The sequence below is a fragment of the Quercus suber genome, unplaced genomic scaffold (genome assembly GCF_002906115.3).
Source record: "Quercus suber isolate HL8 unplaced genomic scaffold, Cork oak 2.0 scaffold_23, whole genome shotgun sequence".
Lineage (NCBI taxonomy): Eukaryota > Viridiplantae > Streptophyta > Magnoliopsida > Fagales > Fagaceae > Quercus > Quercus suber.
Window position 1 is genome coordinate 408,639 of NW_027069488.1, and position 23,876 is coordinate 432,514.

Sequence of the window (23,876 nt, forward strand, 5' to 3'; positions counted from 1 at the left end):
TTTTTTTTTTTTTAACGAAATAAGCCAATAAAAATAAGTAATCTCAAACAGACTAGTAATAAAGATTTCAGGAGAATTCATTATTTTACCTTCTTATACTTTTGTTGAACTTAAAAGATCAATGTGTTGTAATAAAAACTTTTAAAGAACACAATTTCTTTGATATGTTGCTAGACAAAATTATTTGATATATTTGGTGTACTACACTTTCCATTTATATAATGTAAATCCTGCAAACGAGACTCATATTTATGAGGAGAAAAGTGTAGAACATTGAGTATACATTAATAGTTTCTCATTCACAAGACTTTACTTATTTAAAAAATAGTATGGAAAATTACAACTTACTCATCTGTGGTTTGACTGAAATTTAAGTTGGCTACATGTGATTTGATATTTGACACTTTATCCACTTGAAGTTAACTTAGTTAGAATTTCATAACATACATCTATTAAAAATATGGTTAAATATGAAATTTTAGTTCACTTTTATGTGTGTCCCCCCCCCCCCCCCAACAAAAAACACAAAATATAAAAATACAAGATCAAAATAGATCAAGCGAAAGACTTTTATCATGGGTTTTCAAACCACAAGTAGGTAATTTAAATTTGGTCAAATCTCAGGTGAGTAAAATGTCAAATCACAGGTAAACAACTTAAATTTCAGCTAAACTACGAGGGCGTTTGGACTCAGCTGAAAGCTGAGTCCACGTTTTGCGTTTTGCATTTTTCCTTTTTTTTTTTGGAAAGTGAACAGTAAAATCATGTATCACATGATTTTACTGTACAGAGACAAAAAATACTGTTCATGCACTGTTTGGCACTGTTTACGCACTAAAAAATATTAAAAATGGGTCCCACGGTACTATTTACACATTTAAAAATTATTTTGCTACAGTATTTTCAGTTTTCAGTTTCAGCAACAATAAGTTCAATCTAAACGGACCCTACAAGTGTTTTTTAGTTTGACCCAATTTGAAATAACAACCAAACACCCAATTTTTCGGAAAATAATTTTCGGAATCAATTTGAAGCCAAAACAATCGGAGCCTAACATACATGATTCGCATATCTAGTTAAACTAACAAAAAAGCTTCTCAAAAAAATAAAATAAAATAAAATAAAAATAAAAAGTAACCCTGAATTACCACTTATCGTAAATTGGTATAATTGGGTCCGTTGACCCTGTACCCATTTTGAGAGTTTCGTCTGAAGCATTGAAACCATTCTGAACGGTAACTCACTTCGTCTGAAACATTGAATTTCACTTGTAATGAATCTCTCTCTCTCTCTCTCTCTGTGTTTAACTTTTTGCTCCAAAAGTGTTTGTGAAAAAATATGTCACAGTAGAAATATGTCACAAATAGCATTTGATCTCTGTGTAGACTAACTGTTTGTAAAAATGCTGCAATGAAAATGAACTTTGTGCCGAAAAGCTGGACTTAATGCATTAAAAAAAAAAAGTTTATTTCTTCGCATTTTGGAAGTAAAAATATTATTGCCAATGTTCTTCATTTTTGTAATTTTAATTTGCTTAAAACGTATTTCACAGAGTGACAAATAAAAGGATTTGTTTTTTGTTGTTGAAGGGTCTGGTTGATTAATGAGGTACGTGAAGCCGTTGAACTTGTTCCATGATTTGCTCAAGTCAAAAGCAGTAAAACGGGGTCGTTTGCTTGGTCTGGATGTTGGTGATAAGTATGTTGGACTAGCTGTTTCAGACACTCACAATAAGATAGCTTCACCTTTAAGGTAATCTGATATCTTATACTTTTTATAATACCATGAAACTATGCTTGACAATGCATTTTACAGGCCACCCAGTATATGGTATGGTCAGTGAATTTTGAATCTCTAATTTTATAGACTAGGGCAGCATATCTCTCTTACTACCATGAGGTATGGCTTGATGGTAGGAGTTCTTGTATTGCTTCACTTGTTGAGTAGTTTGAGTAATAGCTCCATCAAGGCCTCGGTGGTATTACCTATTGCCGTCATTTGGCATGGGGTCGATGAGTCCACATCGGAGACCCCCTTTTTCATTCAGCAGGAAAAAAAGAAAAAAAGAAAAAGAAAAAAAGAGCAGCATATCCCTTTTTAGGGCTCCTCTTTTCCCCATTTTATGTTAGTGTTCTCATTGAAACTTTGTTTATTATATGGTATAAATGTCAATTATTGTGATGCTGCAGTGTTCTGCTAAGGAAGAAATCAAATATTGATCTAATGGTTAGTGACTTTCAAAGTCTGGTGAGTACTTTCTGTTGATTTTATTTTATATGATTGTGCTAGTGTCATGGAATAAAAAGTTGAGTCCTGTTATTATGTCTATTACAAAATGGTATTGTCTACTCGGTGTAGCAAGAGGCTTTTTTTTTCTTTTCCCATGCAAGAAGTTCTCTATCTAGATAAATTGGGTATTTATGTTGGGTGGTGTTGAACTTTGAGCTATCTTTAGACCAAAGGCAGAGTCATAACGGCTTCTTCTGTTCATGTACAGATCTCTGAACTTTCTCTGGTGGGCTTTGTTGTTGGCTGCCCTTTCGACAGACGACGAAGCGCTCCTGATGTGAGTTTTCAAGTGGAGCAATTAATATAAATTCTTGTTCTTTCCCTGACTGCATTTTAATTTTCCACCATGATTAGGCTGTGCAAGTGAAGCTTTTCATTGATGATCTCTGTAAAACGGGGAAACTCAAAGGTTTAAAGTACACGTATTGGGATGAGAGTTTTACATCTAAGGTTGGTCCATTTGGCTATATTGTGAGATTTAGCGAAGTTTCATATGTATAAATTGTGGCATAGCTATAGATACAGAGCATGTGGAAGGTTTTTAATTAATCTGATGATGTACTTGGATTACCCTGTGTCAACCTAATATTATGATTACTATATGAGCTCTGTGATTTTCCTTTCCAAATTGTTGAAAATATCGATTTCACTGTTTGGGTAGCTAGCTACTGGAAACCTGGCCTTTGCCTAGGAAATGTTGGATGAACTGCAAAAGCTAGATTTGGCAAATTGTAATGATTTATGCAATCTCAATTTACATCTGGTTATCTGTGTTCTTATTACTAAATGTCAAAGAGTCTTAGAGTTCATGTTACCATTTTGCAGAATGTGGAATTACTGTTAAAGCCTTTGAATTTACATCCAGTCCAGTCAAAGACGATAATTGACAAGTTTGCTGCTGTGGGAATACTCCAGGTAATATTCATTCTTCTATACATTCCATCAAAAAATCAAATGGTTCAAGACTAACTGTTTGTAAAAATGCTGCAATGAAAATGAACTTTGTGCCGAAAAGCTGGACTTAATGCATTAAAAAAAAAAAGTTTATTTCTTCGCATTTTGGAAGTAAAAATATTATTGCCAATGTTCTTCATTTTTGTAATTTTAATTTGCTTAAAACGTATTTCACAGAGTGACAAATAAAAGGATTTGTTTTTTGTTGTTGAAGGGTCTGGTTGATTAATGAGGTACGTGAAGCCGTTGAACTTGTTCCATGATTTGCTCACGTCAAAAGCAGTAAAACGGGGTCGTTTGCTTGGTCTGGATGTTGGTGATAAGTATGTTGGACTAGCTGTTTCAGACACTCACAATAAGATAGCTTCACCTTTAAGGTAATCTGATATCTTATACTTTTTATAATACCATGAAACTATGCTTGACAATGCATTTTACAGGCCACCCAGTATATGGTATGGTCAGTGAATTTTGAATCTCTAATTTTATAGACTAGGGCAGCATATCTCTCTTACTACCATGAGGTATGGCTTGATGGTAGGAGTTCTTGTATTGCTTCACTTGTTGAGTAGTTTGAGTAATAGCTCCATCAAGGCCTCGGTGGTATTACCTATTGCCGTCATTTGGCATGGGGTCGATGAGTCCACATCGGAGACCCCCTTTTTCATTCAGCAGGAAAAAAAAGAAAAAAAAAAAGAAAAGAAAAAAAGAGCAGCATATCCCTTTTTAGGGCTCCTCTTTTCCCCATTTTATGTTAGTGTTCTCATTGAAACTTTGTTTATTATATGGTATAAATGTCAATTATTGTGATGCTGCAGTGTTCTGCTAAGGAAGAAATCAAATATTGATCTAATGGTTAGTGACTTTCAAAGTCTGGTGAGTACTTTCTGTTGATTTTATTTTATATGATTGTGCTAGTGTCATGGAATAAAAAGTTGAGTCCTGTTATTATGTCTATTACAAAATGGTATTGTCTACTCGGTGTAGCAAGAGGCTTTTTTTTTCTTTTCCCATGCAAGAAGTTCTCTATCTAGATAAATTGGGTATTTATGTTGGGTGGTGTTGAACTTTGAGCTATCTTTAGACCAAAGGCAGAGTCATAACGGCTTCTTCTGTTCATGTACAGATCTCTGAACTTTCTCTGGTGGGCTTTGTTGTTGGCTGCCCTTTCGACAGACGACGAAGCGCTCCTGATGTGAGTTTTCAAGTGGAGCAATTAATATAAATTCTTGTTCTTTCCCTGACTGCATTTTAATTTTCCACCATGATTAGGCTGTGCAAGTGAAGCTTTTCATTGATGATCTCTGTAAAACGGGGAAACTCAAAGGTTTAAAGTACACGTATTGGGATGAGAGTTTTACATCTAAGGTTGGTCCATTTGGCTATATTGTGAGATTTAGCGAAGTTTCATATGTATAAATTGTGGCATAGCTATAGATACAGAGCATGTGGAAGGTTTTTAATTAATCTGATGATGTACTTGGATTACCCTGTGTCAACCTAATATTATGATTACTATATGAGCTCTGTGATTTTCCTTTCCAAATTGTTGAAAATATCGATTTCACTGTTTGGGTAGCTAGCTACTGGAAACCTGGCCTTTGCCTAGGAAATGTTGGATGAACTGCAAAAGCTAGATTTGGCAAATTGTAATGATTTATGCAATCTCAATTTACATCTGGTTATCTGTGTTCTTATTACTAAATGTCAAAGAGTCTTAGAGTTCATGTTACCATTTTGCAGAATGTGGAATTACTGTTAAAGCCTTTGAATTTACATCCAGTCCAGTCAAAGACGATAATTGACAAGTTTGCTGCTGTGGGAATACTCCAGGTAATATTCATTCTTCTATACATTCCATCAAAAAATCAAATGGTTCACTGTGCTTTACATATTTAACACGTAATTCATGAATGTAAAATGCAATGGACTCCAATTGTTATATTAAGCACAATGTACTCATTCATGTGCTATCAGACAACAAACTGGTATGATTAGAGATCTAGATATTAATGTCTATTTAAAATGTAATACATTCAAGATTTACCCTGGTAGGATTAGAGATTTACATATTAAAAAATGTATAAATTGAAATATGGGCAAGAGGTGACGAAAATGTACTAAATTTGATTACTGAAACTAAAAAAGACGGAATAATGCTGGCATAAGAAGGCAGGCCATAGTAATTATTATTATTTGGGGGTATCTTGCTTATAGAACTTTCAACATTCTGAAAAGTTAAAGATCTTTTGAAGTCTTAAATAGACTAAATCTGAAAATAGTAATGCAATATTTGAACAGTTAGTTTGAAGGTATTTTTAGAGCAGTTATTCTGAATTCAGAGCTGTCATTTTGGGCAGGGATACCTGGATTATGTTAACAGGAAGATGAAGTTGGAAGCAGCAGAGTAAGATGTCTCTAAATGGATGTAAGTTGCTCGTTATTCATGTACATAACAGGACTGTTTAATGAATGTTGTACTCACAAGTCACAACATAGATGTACCTCTGTTTTTGAGTTTCACAATTTCCTTAGCTTTTGCTTTGTAATTTTTTGAACTGTTTGTGTTCATCATCATGAACATGAAGTGTTTTCATTTTTTAATAGATCTATTCTACTTATAAAAAAATAGAGAAAAAAGTCACAAGTCACAACATAGTTGTTGAAGCAATATTATGTGACAATTTAGTTCATTGTCATGTTTCACTTGAGTTGCCCTGAAATCATGGTCCTACAGGAATACAAAATTGCAATTTTTTTAAAAAACTGCCTATTCATTAAAATCACGTCTTTGATAATCCGATGAATTGCTATAGCTCTCTAGCAAGGCAGGCATTGGGGAGAGCAAAAAAAGGTGGAGCTGTAGATGCATGGAGCATTTATTGAAGACAGCTACAAACCAAGTGGATTATTTAAATCTTTACATGCTTAATAATTTGTTGTAAAATTTGTTAATGAATGTGATGGGAACTTTATGAATGTAATTTCTTTTTCTTTTAAAAATTCTATTAGAAAAAAGAAATTTTGGTTTTCTTTTATTTTATTTTTTATTTTTATCCTTGAGTATTTTATTATCTTTTTTTGAATCAAGGTTGAATTCCTAACTTTGTTATTAAATCTTCAATTTTGTAGTCATCCTAACAAATTGCTATCAAATAAAGTCTCTCATCTATATATATATATATATAATCTTTATAGTAATAATATATAAAAATTGGATAGTATCATTTTTTTTTTGCTACATTTTTATTGAGCTATATAATAATATATATATATATATATATATAATCTTTATAGTAATAATATATAAAAATTGGATAGTATCATTTTTTTTTTTGCTACATTTTTATTGAGCTATATAATGCAATAATGCATTGTCTTTAATCTTAATTTATACATTCTCAAAACTAATTGTAATTTACTGTGGGTACTTGACTCCACACAAAGGATTTTGTTCGCTTTGGGGAGTCAGGCTCTCACGAATTTGTCCTCTTCGACCGAGTCTGGGTGTTCACCCCTTGAGGCAACTTAGTCCCACATCGGAAGGAGAACCCTCCCACTAGTGCTTTATATGCTTCTGTAGTGGTACACTAGTGCAAGCTCCAGAAGCATATAAAGCACTAGTGGGAGGGTTCTCCTACATCGCTCCAGAAGCATATAAAGCACTAGTGGGAGGGTTCTCCTACATCGCTCCAGAAGCATATAAAGCACTAGTGGGAGGGTTCTCCTTCCGATGTAGGACTAAGTTGCCTCAAGGGGTGAACGCCCACACTCGGTCGAAGAGGATAAATTCGTGAGGGCCTGGCTCTCCAAAGCGAACAAAATCCTTTGTGTGGAGTCAAGTACCCACATTTACCAATTATGATAAAATAATCACTTTTTACTACCAAGACTTTATACATTTTTGAACTTTTTTTTTATTATAGAAAATATACATTCTTTAACCTAAATGTTAATTATAATATATATATATATATAAAAAATGTAATAAGAATACCTTGGGCAAAGTCACCATTTAATTATTTTTAGTTTATATTCTCCTAAAAAAAATATTATTCCACCAATGTATTCATAATTGTATGTTATTGCAATATTCAAAATTAGGTTGAAATATCTAGTTTCACTCATACTTAGAGAACCATATGCCATTTTCATCAATTTTAAGAGGTATAGCTAAAAAAAAATTTAAAAAAATCTAGTTCAATCCATTTTGGGTGAGTATAAACTATAAACTAAAAATAAATAAAGTTGTTATCTTTATTATCTCTATACCTTAAAGTTAATGAAAAATGACATATGGTTCTTTAAGCTTTAAATTGGACCCTTCAACCTCGCCTTGAATAATAAATTTGAAACTTAAAAATTTTTAGTTCTTCCAAAAGAAATTAGGAAAATGTAATATATAATAACAGTAGTTAGAAGAATATGGACCATTTCAAAAAGAATAACATCAATAAATAAAAATAATAAAAATAAAAAAATTATATATTTGTAAAAATAGAGAGAGAAATTACTTTTATAAATTGTTTATTTTTAAGGAGAACAAGTTATCTATAATAAAATTTAGAGGAAAAAAAATCTAAATTATACCACATCTCAAAATAATTATATATGAGTTGAAGGACAATATTTATTGTTGTTATGTCCTTATTGAGCTATAGCATTTTAGTATAATATTTTGGTCTACTTTGATCCATTTTAGTGCACTTACTTAAGAATGAGAAAAGATAAGCTTGGATTAAAATTACCTATTCTAATATAAATTTATTAACAAATATACATCTCAAACTCGTATAGATGCTATTGTTAAATGCTGATTCAAATTCTTCAAGTCATCATTACCAAACATGGTGATATAACTGGAGATTATGGGTTGAAGACTTACTTGAAGTCATTTGATCTGCTTGCTTGCATTCCTACAGTTGTCCAAAGCTCCAGAACACCAAATTCACTAATAATAAATACCAGCAGATAAGTTATATTGTGAAAGAGGCCGAGGCTAGGTAAAATTTGAAGTTGAACTTGAAGCGGCCTGATGAAATTTTTGTGGCCAGAGGACTTAAAACTTGCAAGGACAGATTATGCAACAAATAAACTCTATTAACAATGCTCTAGAATTCAAGTGAGATTGTGACAAGTTTTTGTCAACTTGCACATGGTTAAAAAAAAAAAGAAAAATTTTTTACAGTTAGAGAGGTCGATGGGTTTTCTTATATGCTATAAAATCAATTTTATAATGTATTACAAAATAGAACTAGACAAATAGTTATTGATAATTATAATAGCTTAAATATTTGATACCGAGAGATTGAACCAATTAGATTTGTTGACACCTTCGAATCAAAAGATAGTTGCATTCTACATTATGTGTGTCACATACTCCAATCACTTTTTATTTTTTATTTTTTTTTATATGTAAGTACAATTAACAATAGTGTAATGACAAAAAAATCTAGTGGTATAAACTTTATCACAACTTTTTTTAACAATTAGTGTAGTCACTTATTCTGATTAATGTATAATAATAGTGATATCCGTAATAAGTAAATGTAAAAGTAATGTTACTCCATTTATAACTTTAACTAATCATCTCTTGCTTATTATAGGTAGTTCATATCCATTATATTGCGTAGCACTCAAACCCCTACTTGAGAGAAGCCAATTGTAACTGCTATCTTTATACGTGAAAGTTTAAAATGTTACGTGTTCTATATCCCAGTAATGACACAAATGCTCACTTTTTTTTGTCATTTTGGCTACTGCACAATTGTAGCTATCTAACTATTTCAAATTGGGGTGAGGAAACAAAACCAATACCTATTAATAGCTTCTTTTGTGTCCTACACTCCTCAGCATCCACTTTAAAACCACCTAAACAAAGCTAATACACATTACTAACCACTCCACCTATATATATCCCCTTCCATTCCAATTATTTGCAAACCACTACTACCTACCTCTTTTCCTATCTGAGTTTGAGTTAGTACACGCACATGAATATGGCTTTGAAAGGAATCAACATTGCCATCCTTTGGCACTTTGCTTTGGTTCTTGTCATTGTTTTTCTCTCCACTGCTAATGTTAGCCTTGCTAAGAAAACAAAGATCACTGGCTTAAAAATGAATGCGATTGATAATTGCTGGAGATTGAACCCTGACTGGTGAAGGAATAGACACCAACTTGCCACATGCTCAGTGGGTTATGCTGGGAAGATGACCAACAACATTAGAAGGGGCCTCACACAATATGTAGTCATTGATCCTAGTGACAACCCAATAAATCCCAAACCAGGGACCTTAAGACATGGAACAACCATGATCAAAGGGAAAAAATGGATCACATTCCAAAGAAGCATGCACATTAGACTTGAGAAACCACTTCTCATTAGTAGTTTCACAACCATTGATGGTCGGGGTGCTAATGTTCACATTGCTGGTAATGCATGTTTGATGATCTATAAGGTATTTAATTCACACTTCAATTTTGTTTTGTTCAAATTTTCACAATTGCATAGGTGACATGTTATGATTACTGATTAACACGCAATAAAAGCAATATCATTGATGATTTCACATAAAAATGACGTTGTACTAATTGTGATGGTTTTCTCCCTAACATTGTTCATTACAATTAGAATTTTTTTTTTTTTTAGCTGATCAAGTACTAAAATGTACCTTATATATCAACAGCAAAACAATATAATCATTCATGGTCTTCGAGTCCACCATTGCCGATCCCAACCACCTAGCATAGTAATGGGTCCAGACTCAAAGATAGTTTCATTAAGTCAAGTTGATGGAGATGCAATCAGATTTGTTACTACATCAAAGGTCTGGCTTGACCATAATACACTTTATGAGAGTGAGAATGGTCTACTTGATGTAACTCGGGGTTCTACAGATATCACCATCTCCAACAACTAGTTCAAAAATCAGGACAAGGTCATGCTTCTTGGACATGATGATGGGTACTTGCGTGACAAGAACATGAAGGTCATGGTTATGTACAATCATTTTGGACCTAATTGCAACCAAAGGATGCCAAGGTAATTGATCCACCACATTCAAGGACTTGTAGGCATAAACCAATGATTATCAATCATAAATTTATGAAGTTGCTATGATAATATATTAAATCAGCTATTTAATGCACACAAATAAACTTTTCAGGATTCGATTTGGATATGCACATGTGGTGAACAACCTTTACTAGGGATGGATGCAATATGCTATAGGGGGGAGCATGAATCCTAGTGTCAAGAGTCAAGCCAACCTCTTCATTGCACCAAAATCAGGGAATAAAGAGGTAAAATTTCAATACTTTCATTATCTTTTAAGTAATAAAAATGCATTTTACCAGTACTAACACATACACAACGCATAATATTAATATTAACAGGTGACGAGGAGAAATGGTGAAAGAGGGTCATGGAAATTCTACTTAGTGAATGATGTATTTGAAAATGGAGCTAGATTCATTGAAACGGGTACTGGTGGGGTAAAGCCAAACTATAACTGGGAACAAGGTTTCTGAGTTGCAGATGCAAGAACAATGAAGTCATTGACAAAATCAGTAAGAGCTTTACGATGCACCCCATGGTCTAGATGCTGAGGCAAAGAGTTTGAAGAGTAAATGTGAATGATTTTCATCATTTTATTGCTCCCATCAAAGATCAATTGTTGTGTAGTTCCTATCAAAAAAACAAAATTTGTTGTGCAATTGTTAAGATCATATATACTAATGATATGAATATTTAGTGGGCATTTTCCGATTGACGACATTTTTTTTTAAAATTCTTTAAATTCATATAATGACACAAAAGATTATATACTTGGAAGCTATCTACCATGTACCGCCTCCAAAAAATAGTGTTACTTGAGATGTTGGGTGTGCACATTTGTTTGTTTGTTTGTTTTTTTTTTTAATATATTTTTTAAGCTAATGAAAAAGAAACAGTAGTGTTGCTTGAACTATTGGGAATGCACATTTGTTTTTTAACTAAAGAAAAAAAAAAGTTGGGTCATGCTAACAAGTGCCCCAAGAGCATTGGTTAACAATTTGTACGGGGCACGACTCCCTCGAGGGCTCCTGTGTTCATAAGATCCAATGTATTGATGCCACGTATACGAGGCTTTAACCTTGTTGGGCATTGGGTCTTGGGCCTTGGGACCTTGTGTGCGCATATGAGTTAATTGGGTCCACAGCCTTGGCCCACATAAGCATTGGTGCCCTTCCAAAACTCAAAGACCACAATGATAACATTATGACATGAATTGCAAATGTGATTTCTTGCCGATCAACTCTAACTTGGCCAGGAAGTGCAAATCTCCCGGGAAGGTGGATTTATAGATGCTCGGTATTGCCTTAGGAAGTAACGCCGCCGAGAAGATCTCCTGAAGTGGGGAGCCAGTTCCAATGCCACTCTCACCACACCCCACTCCCAACTAAACATCCACTTAGCAATAATAACATTGAACCTCCTATACCACTAACCATAAGAGTAATCATAACTCCCCACTAATTATAAGGCTATAAATAAGAGAAGCTAGAGAGAAAAAGAGGTTGTTGAAAGAGGCATAAGGAAACTGAGAATATAGAGAGAGGGGAAATGCGAAGCCAGTGTAGTAGTATTAGTATAGAAAGAGTAAAACAGTTCAGAGGGAGAGGCAATTAAGTTGGTTCTCTATGCTGAGATTGCACCAAAGTAGAAAATCCTAAACCCACTTCATAAATAAGTTGTGAGCCCAAGTGAGGTCCAACCCAATAACCTCATTTTTGGCGTGCACACAATCCATTTTAGGTAAGTTTTGACACCACTTTTATGGGAAATGAAAAAACCTATCAAAATATTAATTACTTTTTTTTCCCATAAAAACTTTCTTTAAATAGATTATTAACTAATGTCCTAAGGGCATTCATTAGCATTTCTTAAAAAAGGACTTTGTTAGTAGGTGCTTTGACTTTCTCCACTAAACTGATACACATTTAATATATATTCAGTTTTTTCCAAATCTCTTAAAAAAAACATAAATAATTTATTTTAAATTTTATCACACAGCACCTGTTAACAGCACCTTTTTAAAATATAAATAAATAAATTCCATGAAATAGCTAAAGGACTAAGAGTCGTTTGTAGAAACTTAGTTCAAGAGGGTTCACAAACAATAAAATTGACTACACATGCCCGAGAGAAATTTCATTTGTTATTAAGGACCTGAAAACCTTGAAAAGAAAATGTCACAAGGTGCACCCCTGTTCAAATTAAAATTAGACAAGTCATTCTCTAACTCCAAAGACCCAACTTCACTTCATAAATATCTTTTCATTACATCTCAAAAGACAAAAAAGACTTTTAAAAATTGTATATATGTATATGCATCAAACTTACAATTATAATATTGATACAATGACCAAGCTACTGCACAATGAAATTGTACATTAGTGTGGAATTGATATACATCTCATGTAGCCAACTCTATTATTTAGAAGCAACTAACTCCTAGGTTGGGAAGTGCAGTTAAACTGATTAGGCCCCATGAATAAGTCAGGTCTCTTTACTGTCAACCGATCCTACTGGCTTCTCCATATTGAATGCTTATATTGGAAGCAGAAGAACTGTGAGATCCAGTTCTTAAATGTGGGCTGACCTATGGAAGCTTAAATCCTCTGTCATAGTGCTTATTTTCCTCTAGAAAGTATTCAATTATAGTCTTTTGGTGAGAAGAGAATTTACAACGAGGAATCTAATTATTGATGTTTTTTTTTTTTCCTTATTGTGATTTATAAGAGGAATCCTTTTTGTCCTTTTTTAGAATAAGCTCTATCCTTTAGTTTTTTACTTTTTAATTAATTGTGCTAGATAGATATCTGTAGTTTGTTTTTTATCTTCTATATGTTTGGCTAAATGTTCTCATTGGTTTGACTCTTCTCATCCAACCAGTAGATACTATCATATGGTGAGACCATGAATTTCTTAGATATGTTTTGCTTCATTTTCAGGTACAATGTCCATTTTCTATAGTTTTATCAAGCAAAACTCTGACAGATTTTTTTCGCTTTATGTGTCATTGTAAACACATTGACTATCAGCTTTGTGGGGATGTGGCAAATGCATCTAGTTTGAAAAAAAAAATACCTTTCATATATTCTCTTCTTGCGTATTTCATGCCTTTTCATGATCTTATAATTCAATTGTAATATAATTTTTCAAGGAGCTTGTGCCATTAAACATGCAAGGAATTGCAATGTCTATATTATCACTCCTATGTCTTAGCTTGCTCACATTTATTAATAGCTTTATGCATTATCTAACATTCTAGGTCAGTATTTCCTATCCTACTGCAAATGTTGTTTTGCATACTTTGTCAAGATGTTTCCATATTGCTAATGCTTTGCAACGAGGCCCTTTGCCTAAACCCCAAGGTACCTGTGGTGAAACAATATTACATCAAGTGGTGTGCTTCCGGACCCTTAAAGATAGTGGAAAACACTTTTGGAGCAATTGAACATAACACTTAGACCTAGAACTATTTGCATATATAGGTTTAGTTGTACAGTTGTTCATTTTCTTCTGCTATGGGTGAGCATTAGGGACATTCTTTTGTCTCTTAAGCCTCTCTCTCTCTCTCTCTCTCTCTCTCTCTGTTTTTCCCGTGTCTAGACATTGAATGTAGCCTGCACTTGTAATTTCCATAAGCAATTTAAGAGCAAAAATCTACATAATCATTATTGGACTACTAAAAATCATGCTGGTGAAGTTTATTTTATGAAATAGGTTATCTAGCACTGTGATTTTTTTCCTTGATAAGTGTCTCATAAAATGCATGTTTTTCTGCATAAACAGTTGGAAGGTTAGTACTTTTGTTTATCAGCAAAGCTCAAGTGCTACTGCAGCTTTCTTTTGAAAAGTAGGGGTAAGATGTTGTATAGAGAGATTTGATTGAAAAGTGAGAACAATGAATAAGGAAAATGTGAGAAAGTTCCTAATCAGGATGTTGACCCAAGAAAACTTGTGAAGATTCGGTTCCAACTTTTGTAGTTTGCATGCATTCCCTAAAGACTACATATCAAAGTTAAAAGAAAATGTGAAGGTAAAAGAAATCATTTTGTACATTTTTTAAAAATTCAAGCCATTCAAAAATCTTAGTTTGTTCTCATTATTCATGTAAAAAACCAATGTCTTTGGCTTGAGAATTGAGATTTAAAATTTTTTTGATTAAGACAAAACCTGGAACTTGGAACCAAAAATTGAAATGGCCATTTTGAAATTGAAGTAATCCAATGATAACTAAGAACTACCGGTGAAGAATTATATTGAAAGGATAAAGACAGTTAATTTTTTTGTTGGTGTTCAGAACTTGATTTCCAATTTCCATGGGTTCTCTTTGAGGTTTATTCTTATTAGCTAGATTTTTCAAATGCAGAAATTGCTGTGCCTACAATATGAAGCAGCAGCTCAATGATTGATACAGTCTTCCATTGACATTCTTAAGCTAGATGAATCATCTTTTGGTTTGATTGGGAATCCAAAAAGTCCATTAAGGGCACTTAAATAGCTCCAGATTCTGTTTTGTAAGTGAAACATCACATTTCTCTCTCTCTCTCTCTCTCTCTCTCCCTGTTTGTGTGTGTCTCTTTCTCATTCACACTTTTTGCAGCAAATTCAAGAGATAATTCAATGCTGAGCTTTAGATCTTGGAGGCGACGTTGAGTAGAGTTCCAAATATGTACAACATACCATATGTTTTGGGCTTTAAATTTGAATGTTGTTGTTTGTATCTAGGATATGTGATTCCTTAAATATCTGTAACAAACATGACAATCTTTTTAGTTTGTACAGATTTTCATTATTGTTGTTGTAATGGGTAGTATAGTCCCCAATTTATGTTATGGGTATAATAAAAAGAATCCACAAGCACGAAGGCAAGCCATCTCAAAGGAGTGAAATCCTAGGGGCCCTTGCAATACCATCTATAGTGGTGTGCATTAGTGCATCTCTACAGAATTTCTAGCTTGGTATAGAATATAATTAAACAGGAGGGACAACAGAAAGAAAATAAAATGTACAAGATGGGATATGCTCAATAGGAACAAGAAAGACACTACCTACATGTGCCAGTCAGGTAAAAAGAAGGGTTCTAACGAAGCCAATGTGTCCAAGGTGCAAATTAAATAAGGATGACACAGTGCATGTATTGTCGAGCTGTGAGGAGACACAAAGAATTTGGTGTTGCAGTGAAGTGGTAATTAGAGGAAGAGAGCATGAATTCCTAGTCTTTGTGAGAAAACTTATGGAGAGCATTGAAGCAGAACTTGAGGCTTCAGTCCAAGCCATTCGGTTTTCTCATGAAGTTGGCATACACCATAAAATTCTTGAAGTTGATTCAGCACAGGTTATAGCAAAACTTCAGGAACACGGAGATGATGGTTTTGGTGGGGAAATGTTGTGTAGGAAAGTCAAGTTTTATCTGCAACAGTTTCAGCAATGGGGAGTTAGTTTAACCAGACAGGAAACAAATAATACAACACACATTCTGGCAGGATATGCACATGATATTGAAGATTATGTAACCTAGATAGAAGAGGCTCCATTATTGTTGTTTGAACATTTGAACAATGATGTACTGGGTTTGAATCTTTCAAAAAGCTGTTTGTTTGGTTTTAAAAAAAATGGAAGCAATGATAAACAGTATATTACATTAATTCTATTCATATAGGAGCCAATAAAGTTTTTTGTCCCCAAATAGTTCATTCTTACAACTGAAGTGGGGGCTTCAAGTTTGCTACAACTAAATTTATAGAAACATGAACTATATATAGCTCATAATCCATTAACACAAGACATACACAATACACTTATCTCCCTTACTCCCATTCCGATCTTATTTCCATTATGCTTTCTCCTTAGTTTCATAATTTGGGTGATAAGTGATCAATGGAAAACTCTCAATGACATTCCACTAGGTCCTATTCACCATTACATCCAACCAGCCAAAGAAAGAGGACCAATAACTTCGCATCAGGTGCCTCAACTTGCACAATTCATTAGGTTCACCAGCGTTGCTGGAACATCTTGGCCGATGGTGGCTGACTTGACATTTTCAAATGTTCAATGTTCACCAGATCAGTGGATTGAGTCGTCAATATTTCTACTGGAACTACTTGATCTGCATGTTGGACCCTTAGCCCTCCAACCTCCCAAGCTTTTTGACTCAACAGTCCTGCTTCAGGCACCCTGAGAGCCACATCTGATAGATCATTATCTACAATTTGGACTAAATTCTAAGCAGTTCGGAGTCCCACTGTTTCCATTGAAATACAAGACAGTGAGTAATAGTAGGAAAAGCTCCACTATTTCAAGTATGTCTTAAGCAAGAAGAAAGGAAAGCTGAAAAGTGTAAAATGTTAATCATCCTACAATAAATTACCCACTTCTAAATTCTACAGAAAGTTAGGAGCTAAGCAACTCATACTTCATGGCATGCAGTGAAGCATTTTTTCCTGCCTTGGTCTTCAATGAGAAAGTAAGTTGCATGATATTCGAGTTCAGAATCTAGGCCAAAAAATAAAACACTGATGTGATTTTCCTGCCAAGTTTAGGCGGCATTTTCAAAGTTAATGTTTGTGATTACATATAGAGTGCCAGAGATTATCTTACAGCAGTAATACCCTCACTTAGTCCTACATTTAATATGAAGAAATGGTTCCAATATTCTCAAGTCCTACAAAATCTTGTTCAAGCTAATTCGCGGTCAAGCCATATTATCTGGATAAGCCCTTTGTAAGCCTATTCAGTCCAGCAAGTTTTGTGTGGAACTCATTGAAATCCTTCATTTTCTATCTGCATTGAGGTAAAGTGGCAGCTCCTTCTCTACATACTGATGAAGTTGCTCCAAGTCAGACACAGCTTCACCTGCATGACAAATATGTCAATGGGAGGAAATGACATACCTTGCAAGTACTCATCTGTATGTTGGAATGTTCATGCTCAGGTAAGTTATATCCATGGGCATGTCCATTTCAGAACTTGTCTATATTCAACTATCTGCAAATAGATCAGATTTTATCAGAAAAATAAGTATTAACTTTTATCATGCAATGCAGAAAACATACAATTTACCTATAGCCAAGCCTCCATTATGAACTTTAGAATTGACTTTGGTTGGCATTGTCGATTTTATTTATACTAGTCCTGAACTCGATGTGTAAGTAAGTTTCAATTCATACGATACATTTTGAAAAATTATATTTGTAATTTTTTCTTTTGAAGTTTTCATTATCTTATTAATTAGGCCAGTAAAACTCACCTTTATTAACACAAAAAGAAAAAAGAAATAAATATATTTTTAATAATTTTCTTGTCAAGTTTTACAAATGGGATACTCAGACAGTGATAGAAACCAAGCTATGATCTAGAAAAAATTTAATGATTAACTTTTCATGTTGATCTTAAAGATTAAAAAAAAACTAAGAAAATAGAAAGACCAACAAATAATATACCACATGTTTCTTTGAGTACAGTTGCTATATACATCTCCAACATGTAACATAGCCAAATAACAATGATAAGAGACATGAATATTAGTAATTACAGGGTGATTAGCAAAACAAAACTACAGTCAATTAATGTCAATTAAGAGACATGAATATAACAGGGTGTTAATGAATGTGATGGGAACTTTATGAACGTAAATTTAAAAATAAAAATAAAAATAAAATCTTTTAGAAAGAAAAAGGTTCCTCAAAAATTTAAAACTTGCAATTGTCACTCGGTAAAAAAAAACAATCTTTTTTTTTTTTTTGAGTACTTAACGACTCCCTCGAGGGCTCCTGTGTTCATAAGATCCAATGTATTGATGCCACGTATACGAGGCTTTAACCTTGTTGGGCATTGGGTCTTGGGCCTTGGGACCTTGTGTGCGCATATGAGTTAATTGGGTCCACAGCCTTGGCCCACATAAGCATTGGTGCCCTTCCAAAACTCAAAGACCACAATGATAACATTATGACATGAATTGCAAATGTGATTTCTTGCCGATCAACTCTAACTTGGCCAGGAAGTGCAAATCTCCCGGGAAGGTGGATTTATAGATGCTCGGTATTGCCTTAGGAAGTAACGCCGCCGAGAAGATCTCCTGAAGTGGGGAGCCAGTTCCAATGCCACTCTCACCACACCCCACTCCCAACTAAACATCCACTTAGCAATAATAACATTGAACCTCCTATACCACTAACCATAAGAGTAATCATAACTCCCCACTAATTATAAGGCTATAAATAAGAGAAGCTAGAGAGAAAAAGAGGTTGTTGAAAGAGGCATAAGGAAACTGAGAATATAGAGAGAGGGGAAATGCGAAGCCAGTGTAGTAGTATTAGTATAGAAAGAGTAAAACAGTTCAGAGGGAGAGGCAATTAAGTTGGTTCTCTATGCTGAGATTGCACCAAAGTAGAAAATCCTAAACCCACTTCATAAATAAGTTGTGAGCCCAAGTGAGGTCCAACCCAATAACCTCATTTTTGGCGTGCACACAATCCATTTTAGGTAAGTTTTGACACCACTTTTATGGGAAATGAAAAAACCTATCAAAATATTAATTACTTTTTTTTCCCATAAAAACTTTCTTTAAATAGATTATTAACTAATGTCCTAAGGGCATTCATTAGCATTTCTTAAAAAAGGACTTTGTTAACAGGTGTTTTGACTTTCTCCACTAAACTGATACACATTTAATATATATTCAATTTTTTCCAAATCTCTTAAAAAAAACATAAATAATTTATTTTAAATTTTATCACACAGCACCTGTTAACAGCACCTTTTTAAAATATAAATAAATAAATTCCATGAAATAGCTAAAGGACTAAGAGTCGTTTGTAGAAACTTAGTTCAAGAGGGTTCACAAACAATAAAATTGACTACACATGCCCGAGAGAAATTTCATTTGTTATTAAGGACCTGAAAACCTTGAAAAGAAAATGTCACAAGGTGCACCCCTGTTCAAATTAAAATTAGACAAGTCATTCTCTAACTCCAAAGACCCAACTTCACTTCATAAATATCTTTTCATTACATCTCAAAAGACAAAAAAGACTTTTAAAAATTGTATATATGTATATGCATCAAACTTACAATTATAATATTGATACAATGACCAAGCTACTGCACAATGAAATTGTACATTAGTGTGGAATTGATATACATCTCATGTAGCCAACTCTATTATTTAGAAGCAACTAACTCCTAGGTTGGGAAGTGCAGTTAAACTGATTAGGCCCCATGAATAAGTCAGGTCTCTTTACTGTCAACCGATCCTACTGGCTTCTCCATATTGAATGCTTATATTGGAAGCAGAAGAACTGTGAGATCCAGTTCTTAAATGTGGGCTGACCTATGGAAGCTTAAATCCTCTGTCATAGTGCTTATTTTCCTCTAGAAAGTATTCAATTATAGTCTTTTGGTGAGAAGAGAATTTACAACGAGGAATCTAATTATTGATGTTTTTTTTTTTTCCTTATTGTGATTTATAAGAGGAATCCTTTTTGTCCTTTTTTAGAATAAGCTCTATCCTTTAGTTTTTTACTTTTTAATTAATTGTGCTAGATAGATATCTGTAGTTTGTTTTTTATCTTCTATATGTTTGGCTAAATGTTCTCATTGGTTTGACTCTTCTCATCCAACCAGTAGATACTATCATATGGTGTGACCATGAATTTCTTAGATATGTTTTGCTTCATTTTCAGGTACAATGTCCATTTTCTATAGTTTTATCAAGCAAAACTCTGACAGATTTTTTTCGCTTTATGTGTCATTGTAAACACATTGACTATCAGCTTTGTGGGGATGTGGCAAATGCATCTAGTTTGAAAAAAAAAATACCTTTCATATATTCTCTTCTTGCGTATTTCATGCCTTTTCATGATCTTATAATTCAATTGTAATATAATTTTTCAAGGAGCTTGTGCCATTAAACATGCAAGGAATTGCAATGTCTATATTATCACTCCTATGTCTTAGCTTGCTCACATTTATTAATAGCTTTATGCATTATCTAACATTCTAGGTCAGTATTTCCTATCCTACTGCAAATGTTGTTTTGCATACTTTGTCAAGATGTTTCCATATTGCTAATGCTTTGTAACGAGGCCCTTTGCCTAAACCCCAAGGTACCTGTGGTGAAACAATATTACATCAGGTGGTGTGCTTCCGGACCCTTAAAGATAGTGGAAAACACTTTTGGAGCAATTGAACATAACACTTAGACCTAGAACTATTTGCATATATAGGTTTAGTTGTACTGTTGTTCATTTTCTTCTGCTATGGGTGAGCATTAGGGACATTCTTTTGTCTCTTAAGCCTCTCTCTCTCTCTCTCTCTCTCTCTCTCTGTTTTTCCCGTGTCTAGACATTGAATGTAGCCTGCACTTGTAATTTCCATAAGCAATTTAAGAGCAAAAATCTACATAATCATTATTGGACTACTAAAAATCATGCTGGTGAAGTTTATTTTATGAAATAGGTTATCTAGCACTGTGATTTTTTTCCTTGATAAGTGTCTCATAAAATGCATGTTTTTCTGCATAAACAGTTGGAAGGTTAGTACTTTTGTTTATCAGCAAAGCTCAAGTGCTACTGCAGCTTTCTTTTGAAAAGTAGGGGTAAGATGTTGTATAGAGAGATTTGATTGAAAAGTGAGAACAATGAATAAGGAAAATGTGAGAAAGTTCCTAATCAGGATGTTGACCCAAGAAAACTTGTGAAGATTCGGTTCCAACTTTTGTAGTTTGCATGCATTCCCTAAAGACTACATATCAAAGTTAAAAGAAAATGTGAAGGTAAAAGAAATCATTTTGTACATTTTTTAAAAATTCAAGCCATTCAAAAATCTTAGTTTGTTCTCATTATTCATGTAAAAAACCAATGTCTTTGGCTTGAGAATTGAGATTTAAAATTTTTTTGATTAAGACAAAACCTGGAACTTGGAACCAAAAATTGAAATGGCCATTTTGAAATTGAAGTAATCCAATGATAACTAAGAACTACCGGTGAAGAATTATATTGAAAGGATAAAGACAGTTAATTTTTTTGTTGGTGTTCAGAACTTGATTTCCAATTTCCATGGGTTCTCTTTGAGGTTTATTCTTATTAGCTAGATTTTTCAAATGCAGAAATTGCTGTGCCTACAATATGAAGCAGCAGCTCAATGATTGATACAGTCTTCCATTGACATTCTTAAGCTAGATGAATCATCTTTTGGTTTGATTGGGAATCCAAAAAGTCCATTAAGGGCACTTAAATAGCTCCAGATTCTGTTTTGTAAGTGAAACATCACATTTCTCTCTCTCTCTCTCTCTCTCTCTCCCTGTTTGTGTGTGTCTCTTTCTCATTCACACTTTTTGCAGCAAATTCAAGAGATAATTCAATGCTGAGCTTTAGATCTTGGAGGCGACGTTGAGTAGAGTTCCAAATATGTACAACATACCATATGTTTTGGGCTTTAAATTTGAATGTTGTTGTTTGTATCTAGGATATGTGATTCCTTAAATATCTGTAACAAACATGACAATCTTTTTAGTTTGTACAGATTTTCATTATTGTTGTTGTAATGGGTAGTATAGTCCCCAATTTATGTTATGGGTATAATAAAAAGAATCCACAAGCACGAAGGCAAGCCATCTCAAAGGAGTGAAATCCTAGGGGCCCTTGCAATACCATCTATAGTGGTGTGCATTAGTGCATCTCTACAGAATTTCTAGCTTGGTATAGAATATAATTAAACAGGAGGGACAACAGAAAGAAAATAAAATGTACAAGATGGGATATGCTCAATAGGAACAAGAAAGACACTACCTACATGTGCCAGTCAGGTAAAAAGAAGGGTTCTAACGAAGCCAATGTGTCCAAGGTGCAAATTAAATAAGGATGACACAGTGCATGTATTGTCGAGCTGTGAGGAGACACAAAGAATTTGGTGTTGCAGTAAAGTGGTAATTAGAGGAAGAGAGCATGAATTCCTAGTCTTTGTGAGAAAACTTATGGAGAGCATTGAAGCAGAACTTGAGGCTTCAGTCCAAGCCATTCGGTTTTCTCATGAAGTTGGCATACACCATAAAATTCTTGAAGTTGATTCAGCACAGGTTATAGCAAAACTTCAGGAACACGGAGATGATGGTTTTGGTGGGGAAATGTTGTGTAGGAAAGTCAAGTTTTATCTGCAACAGTTTCAGCAATGGGGAGTTAGTTTAACCAGACAGGAAACAAATAATACAACACACATTCTGGCAGGATATGCACATGATATTGAAGATTATGTAACCTAGATAGAAGAGGCTCCATTATTGTTGTTTGAACATTTGAACAATGATGTACTGGGTTTGAATCTTTCAAAAAGCTGTTTGTTTGGTTTTAAAAAAAATGGAAGCAATGATAAACAGTATATTACATTAATTCTATTCATATAGGAGCCAATAAAGTTTTTTGTCCCCAAATAGTTCATTCTTACAACTGAAGTGGGGGCTTCAAGTTTGCTACAACTAAATTTATAGAAACATGAACTATATATAGCTCATAATCCATTAACACAAGACATACACAATACACTTATCTCCCTTACTCCCATTCCGATCTTATTTCCATTATGCTTTCTCCTTAGTTTCATAATTTGGGTGATAAGTGATCAATGGAAAACTCTCAATGACATTCCACTAGGTCCTATTCACCATTACATCCAACCAGCCAAAGAAAGAGGACCAATAACTTCGCATCAGGTGCCTCAACTTGCACAATTCATTAGGTTCACCAGCGTTGCTGGAACATCTTGGCCGATGGTGGCTGACTTGACATTTTCAAATGTTCAATGTTCACCAGATCAGTGGATTGAGTCGTCAATATTTCTACTGGAACTACTTGATCTGCATGTTGGACCCTTAGCCCTCCAACCTCCCAAGCTTTTTGACTCAACAGTCCTGCTTCAGGCACCCTGAGAGCCACATCTGATAGATCATTATCTACAATTTGGACTAAATTCTAAGCAGTTCGGAGTCCCACTGTTTCCATTGAAATACAAGACAGTGAGTAATAGTAGGAAAAGCTCCACTATTTCAAGTATGTCTTAAGCAAGAAGAAAGGAAAGCTGAAAAGTGTAAAATGTTAATCATCCTACAATAAATTACCCACTTCTAAATTCTACAGAAAGTTAGGAGCTAAGCAACTCATACTTCATGGCATGCAGTGAAGCATTTTTTCCTGCCTTGGTCTTCAATGAGAAAGTAAGTTGCATGATATTCGAGTTCAGAATCTAGGCCAAAAAATAAAACACTGATGTGATTTTCCTGCCAAGTTTAGGCGGCATTTTCAAAGTTAATGTTTGTGATTACATATAGAGTGCCAGAGATTATCTTACAGCAGTAATACCCTCACTTAGTCCTACATTTAATATGAAGAAATGGTTCCAATATTCTCAAGTCCTACAAAATCTTGTTCAAGCTAATTCGCGGTCAAGCCATATTATCTGGATAAGCCCTTTGTAAGCCTATTCAGTCCAGCAAGTTTTGTGTGGAACTCATTGAAATCCTTCATTTTCTATCTGCATTGAGGTAAAGTGGCAGCTCCTTCTCTACATACTGATGAAGTTGCTC

At 34.1% G+C, this 23,876-nt stretch overlaps 2 protein-coding genes and 1 pseudogene across 2 annotated transcripts; all 3 read left to right on the forward strand.

Annotated features, from left to right (window-relative positions):
- The first annotated feature begins 1,083 nt into the window (after window positions 1-1,083).
- LOC112036451 (uncharacterized) lies at window positions 1,084-3,432 on the forward strand. Its single transcript, XM_065765760.1, has 7 exons — window positions 1,084-1,270; window positions 1,590-1,752; window positions 2,190-2,247; window positions 2,498-2,566; window positions 2,644-2,739; window positions 3,115-3,204; window positions 3,421-3,432. Exons 2-7 carry the CDS (start codon window positions 1,604-1,606, stop codon window positions 3,430-3,432), a joined length of 474 nt encoding a protein of 157 aa, XP_065621832.1. The 5' UTR covers window positions 1,084-1,270; window positions 1,590-1,603.
- LOC136064165 (uncharacterized) lies at window positions 3,416-6,281 on the forward strand. Its single transcript, XM_065765571.1, has 7 exons — window positions 3,416-3,620; window positions 4,062-4,119; window positions 4,370-4,438; window positions 4,516-4,611; window positions 4,987-5,076; window positions 5,604-5,671; window positions 6,060-6,281. The coding sequence occupies exons 1-6, from the start codon at window positions 3,472-3,474 to the stop codon at window positions 5,652-5,654; spliced, it is 513 nt and encodes a 170-aa protein (XP_065621643.1). The 5' UTR covers window positions 3,416-3,471; the 3' UTR covers window positions 5,655-5,671; window positions 6,060-6,281.
- A 3,081-nt stretch (window positions 6,282-9,362) lies between these two features.
- On the forward strand, window positions 9,363-10,907 carry LOC112036426 (probable pectate lyase 16; annotated as a pseudogene).
- Window positions 10,908-23,876: the final 12,969 nt, after the last annotated feature.

What these genes read in the sequence shown, in the direction of transcription:
- LOC136064165 (XM_065765571.1), top strand. Translation starts at nt 3,472, where the DNA reads ATGAGGTACGTGAAGCCGTTGAACTTGTTCCATGATTTGCTCACGTCA. An exon ending in AAGATAGCTTCACCTTTAAG is followed by an intron (nt 3,621 to 4,061) that starts GTAATCTGATAT and finishes GTGATGCTGCAG; the next exon opens with TGTTCTGCTAAGGAAGAAAT. An exon ending in TTAGTGACTTTCAAAGTCTG is followed by an intron (nt 4,120 to 4,369) that starts GTGAGTACTTTC and finishes GTTCATGTACAG; the next exon opens with ATCTCTGAACTTTCTCTGGT.
- LOC112036451 (XM_065765760.1), top strand. Translation starts at nt 1,604, where the DNA reads ATGAGGTACGTGAAGCCGTTGAACTTGTTCCATGATTTGCTCAAGTCA. An exon ending in AAGATAGCTTCACCTTTAAG is followed by an intron (nt 1,753 to 2,189) that starts GTAATCTGATAT and finishes GTGATGCTGCAG; the next exon opens with TGTTCTGCTAAGGAAGAAAT. An exon ending in GACGACGAAGCGCTCCTGAT is followed by an intron (nt 2,567 to 2,643) that starts GTGAGTTTTCAA and finishes CACCATGATTAG; the next exon opens with GCTGTGCAAGTGAAGCTTTT.